Here is a 5,206-nt window from a genome sequence, read left to right on the forward strand (position 1 = left end):
GGGAGGGCAGCGCGTAGGGGTTGCCCGCGCAGAAGGAGGGCAGAAGCGCGGCCCTAAGAACGGGGCAGGCTCTCATTTTTTCTTCCTTTCTCCCCTCTGCTCCCCCACACCACAGAAATGTGCCAGGATGTGCTTCGGCGCTGCTGGCAGAGATGACATAGTGGCTAGACAGCAGGGTCCAGGTGTTTGCTGAGGGGCTTAGAGAGTCTGGCTCTGGCAGCAAGAAGTAATAAGGTAGCTGCAGAAGCGTGCCTCGTGTTATGAGGGCTGAAATTTATCTCCAAGCATTTCTTCATCCCAGGCTGAGATGCTATCATCTTGCGCTTCAAGTGGGCAGCAACCTTTACAAGGCTTTTGTGTCACTTGTCAGGCAAAAGAGTGTGGCCTCATGGTCCTCCTTGCAGAATTATGAGCCTCCGTCATTAAAGATATTTAGGAAGGAATTGCGTTTTTTCAAGAAAATGTACAATCACATACTGTGTAAACTTGTGTTGCACATAACCTTAGCATGAGTCGTGCTCAGCTGAGCACATCCTGGTGCACACACTGGTGTTCAGCTTCCTCTTCTGTTCTAGTTCTGAGACATAAAATAAAAACACATCTACCTAGGCCATGTTTAAATAGATACATGCCATTTAAAAATTTGCCTATAAAACATTTAAGTTTTACTCTTTTACCTTTACTAATCTGTAGATAAAGAATATGGATTAGAAAAGGTGTGCCCTTACTGCTTCCAGTTCCGAGTTCCTGATAGCCACCGGGTGCGTCTCAAGCCAAAGATGAAACTGACTCCACAGATAGAGAAAGTTCTTAAACGGGAAGCGAAGAACCATAAGCTTAATATGAAGCAGACAAAGCTTTTGAGAAGGTACAGGGAATCAAGAAGTGTTCTGGTAAGGATATATTCTTGGAAATGCCGAATACTAAATACTTCCCCAAACCTTTCAGTAGTATAAAAAGAGCACATGTAAATCTTCCTCCTAGAAGTGGAGCTTACACCTACACTTTTTTTTTTTTTTTAATGCGCAAATAACTTTTCCTTTCTTTTGGGATACCTTCTATTCAAAATTTAAAAAAATTAAAATCTTCTTTCCACAGTAGATAGATTGTGAGCATAACAGCAAGAACAGTAACCTCCCACCAAAAAAAAAAACAACCACAAAGCAGAGAAGCTACACAAACAGCTCTTCCCTCTCTTTGTCAGCAGTCTGGGTAGACTCTGAAGATGTCTAAGGTCTTGCTGAAAATTAAGTATTTCTTCTAAGAACTTGCTGAAAATTTAAGTATTTCTTCCTTGTAAGTATCATTTGCATAGCTTTGCAAAAATGGCAGATATTGCCTGTTCCTTTTTTCCTATGAATGTGGCAGAACTGGGACCAAGCAACTCGTATTAGATGCACAGCCTTAACACAGCTGTATAGATCCTAAAGTGCATTAGAAGCCTTAGAAATGCATTGCTAATAATACCCCAAAACATACATAGGAACAAAAACATGCCGTTTCCTAAAGTCGTGCTGGTTTTGACAGTATGCTTAGCTTGACATTTACTGCCATTTTTTTGTTTTTGCTCTGAAGAAGGGCTTGAGTGACAGGAGTGGCTCAACATCAGAAGGCTGTGCTGCCATTCAGTGAGACCTGGTCAGGCTAGAGAGTTGGGCGGGGAGAAACTTGATGAAATTCAACAAGGGCAAGTGTAGAGTCTTGCATCTGGGGAAGAACAACCCCATGTACCAGCACAGGTGAGGGGCTGAGCTGCTGGAGAGCAGGGTAGGAGAAAGGGACCTGGGGGTCCTGGTGGACAGAAGGATGACCATGAGCCAGCAATGTGCCCTTGTGGCCAAGAAGGCCAATGGCATCCTGGGGTGCATTAGAAAGGATGTGGTTAGTAGGTCAAGAGAGGTTCTCCTCCCCCTCTATTCTGCCTTGGTGAGGCCACATCTGGAGTATTGTGTCCAGTTCTGGGCCCCTCAGTTCAAGAAGGACAGGGAACTGCTTGAAGGAGTCCAGCACAGAGCCACAAAGATGATGAAGGGAGTGGAACATCTCCCTGATGGGGAAAGGCTGAGGGAGCTGGGTCTCTTTAGCATCCTAATATCCCTGACTGCCACGGCAACCGCTCGTAATAAGAGACAGGAGAATAATACAGTCAGACAACTTGCATTCATATCAGTAGTTTAAAATTCAGTTTTAAATAGGTCCAGTTTAAACTCTGGGTAATATTCTGATCTTAGGATTTAATTACAGCTTCCTGCACTTACGTTCTGCTCAGTTCTGTTTGCATTTGTGCTGTGGATGATGATTTTAAGTATTTCTGGTATTAAAAATAGTGTCAGGAAATTACAGCTTTCACGATTAGCAATGTAGATCCCTGTAATCTAATACCTGAGACTTGCAGAAATGCAAATTCGAGTATGGTATGACAGATTTTTCCTTCAATGCATTTCTTAAGAAGAAGAACTTGATTTAAGAACACTCTGCCATGAAAAGGCATATAACATTAGGAAATGCATCAGGGCTTTTAAAATTTTGGGAGTTAAATGTATATGCATTTCAGGGATTGGAAACTAGCTGTGTAGTGCTTTGAGTAATCCACTAATTTCTGCACTGTAAGGTGTTCCCCTCTTTTAACAAACACCTTTAAGGTGTTAAAAATAAATATATATTATGTGGAGTGCTAAAGTGTCATGTGATGCTGGGATTTTTTCCCATTTGAATTTCATTTAGAAGAATTAAAACTACATACCTGAGCTGTATAAGTTAATGATCTTTCTCCTTTTTAGTTTGCTAGGCTGACAAAATAACATCTAGATACATTCAAAACACTTAACTGAAAAAAATTCTTTTTGGGTTTCTAAATGTAATTCTTTTAAGCCATCTAAATTTAGGTAAATTTACACTCTTTGGAGAACGTTGTAGTATAGATGTTTTCAAAACAGCTTAGACAATCTTGTGACATTCTTTTGGGTCTCTTTTTTAATCCAGAAACATCACATAACTGTGTTTTTCAGTCAGTGTAGTTGTGTGCCTCAAAAAGTTGTCTGACTGTATTATTCTCCTGTCTCTTATTACGAGCGGTTGCCGTGGCAGTCAGGGATATTAGGAATATCTAACAGTCTCTGAGACTGACGTAATCTGTTGTTGCACCCCTGCAACATATTGTGCTGCTGGAAGTTCCCTGCAACCTAGAAGTAAACAGATAGAAGAGAAAATGCCCTTTGTCCACAAACTCCTCTGTATTGAGTTAAGTATGTTTGCACTAATAGAAAGCTGCTTCTTCGTTCACTAAAACTTGCTGTTATTAGTTATGAATGACTATTTTTGACAGTTTGGTAATTTAAATATTTTATCTCAAGACTCCCCAGAGGGTGTGTTAATATAAATTCATCAAGGGTAAAACATGTTAATGAATTTAGATCACACGGTATGCCATGTTTATTAGTAAAATATGAATACCCCTAGTGCATACTCCGGATATTGTACATGCAGTTCAGATGCTGATTCATCTTGTTTTGACAGGGTTATTTTTTGTATTCCACTGAACAACGTTACGTTCAGAATTACCAGTCTTCTGAAATTAGTTTCTAGGGGACTAGATCAATTTCTAAATAAACCCAGAGGTTGTGTTTGGCTTAAGAAGCCTGAGTGAAAATACTAGGTTTAAAGTGCTTGTTACTTTTTAATATCTCATGTTTTGTTTAAGCAAAATGTTTAATTTGTGTCATGATATTTGCAGAATAGTTTGGATAATTCTTACAATGGCTTTATAACATAAAGGTGGAAAGACTGAACAAATGGTTGATATTTCCTGTCTTCTCTCTGTAGCTGGTTACTTGCAACTCATGCAACAAAACAACAAGACATTACGGTAAAAGCAGGGATTTTCTGGCTTCCGAGACGCACAATTCTGGCACTCCAAGTATTAAATCTAGCCTGAGGACACCAAGTGTAAAAATTCAGTCTGCAACCAAAGTGACACCAGGAAGCTGCAGTAGGTTGGAATCTAATGGGAACAGTCCCTCATCACTTCCCAGGTACCTGTTTCTCTCCTATTTAAAGAGGCATTTTTTCAAGTGGAGTGTTTTAAACCTTGTTGGGAAAGGGTGTATTGCAGTAATGTACTGACTGAAGATCAGTCCCTTAATAAACTTGGATAACTAGGTATTTTTCTTTAGTGGTCTGACGGAAGAGATAAATTTTAACTTTCCAACCTTTAAAACCAAAGATTCTAATAAAAAGAATACGCATTTATGTTGTTGTCAGTGATGTGACATGTCCAGCTTAAAACCTGCAAAACTGCTTACTTTCTCGTGAAAGTACAGTATTGATGCTTCAAACCTTTCACGCGTATGTATTCACTTTCTTAGTTACTTTATGTTGATTCTGACTCCTCACCTTTAAGATATTTGAGTCTCTTGTTTTTCAGAACACATGTATCCGGCCAGGCAACAACTGGCTCTGCTTCGAAGACACCGCGAAACTCCAAATTTCACTTTTCTAAGCTAAAACGGATGCTCAGCCTAGAAGAAAAAGAGAAGAGCCAGAAGGCAGATTTGAAAACCTTCTTGACTTTACTTTAGTTTTACATTATTTTAAAGTAATAAAGATTACACCAATAAGTATTGTTCCAGTTTTAGTAAATCAACAAAGTTAGTGTTTCTCTAAAACTAGAGTTTTAGAGAACAGCAAGTACCCTGTGAAAGCGCAGACCATATTTTTAGAAAGCAAGCTTTATTTCTGAGGGGACTGATTGTTCACAGGAGGGGAATGATAAAACAGTCTGATACGCTTGGGAATCTTGAACATCTGTTGCAGTCTCTAATGGCCCAGGAATTAAAAATCAGAGTCAATCCTTTGAGGAAGCCAACAGTAATGGACCCATCAGCAGGACTAAAAGATAGAGTTGCAGAGCTGAAAGCAGTCTGGGGGTGGAGAGGTTGCAGTTTGGTCTACCTCACTCCCACTGTTTTTAAGGTAACACATCTGTCTATATTTAGCCTTTACCTGGGCTAAACTATAGCAGCCGCTGTATCACCCAGTGACCACTCCCCAGCTGAGATGGAATCAGGCAAAGGAAACTCATGGGTTGATATGAAAATGAATTTAATGAAATAGCAACACTAGTACTAATGCAAACATACAGTATACGGGGTTATAATAAGCCTAGGCCTCAGGAGGAGCAGGAGGGAGAGAGTTCAAGAAAAAAGAG

The 5,206-nt window shown here is 40.0% G+C and overlaps 1 protein-coding gene across 1 annotated transcript in view; it reads left to right on the forward strand.

Moving 5' to 3' along the window:
• The window catches only part of LOC104387755 (chromosome unknown open reading frame, human C18orf21), a 5,386-nt gene extending 759 nt beyond the window's left edge, over window positions 1-4,627 (forward strand). The window contains exons 2-4 of the mRNA XM_009996539.1: window positions 694-893; window positions 3,823-4,031; window positions 4,424-4,627. Coding sequence (XP_009994841.1) covers window positions 694-893; window positions 3,823-4,031; window positions 4,424-4,577 — 563 coding nt within the window. The 3' untranslated portion in view covers window positions 4,578-4,627. The remainder of the gene's footprint in view (window positions 1-693; window positions 894-3,822; window positions 4,032-4,423) is intronic.
• Window positions 4,628-5,206: the final 579 nt, after the last annotated feature.

This window comes from Chaetura pelagica, unplaced genomic scaffold (assembly GCF_000747805.2).
Source record: "Chaetura pelagica isolate M959 unplaced genomic scaffold, ChaPel_1.0 scaffold82, whole genome shotgun sequence".
Taxonomy (NCBI): domain Eukaryota; kingdom Metazoa; phylum Chordata; class Aves; order Apodiformes; family Apodidae; genus Chaetura; species Chaetura pelagica.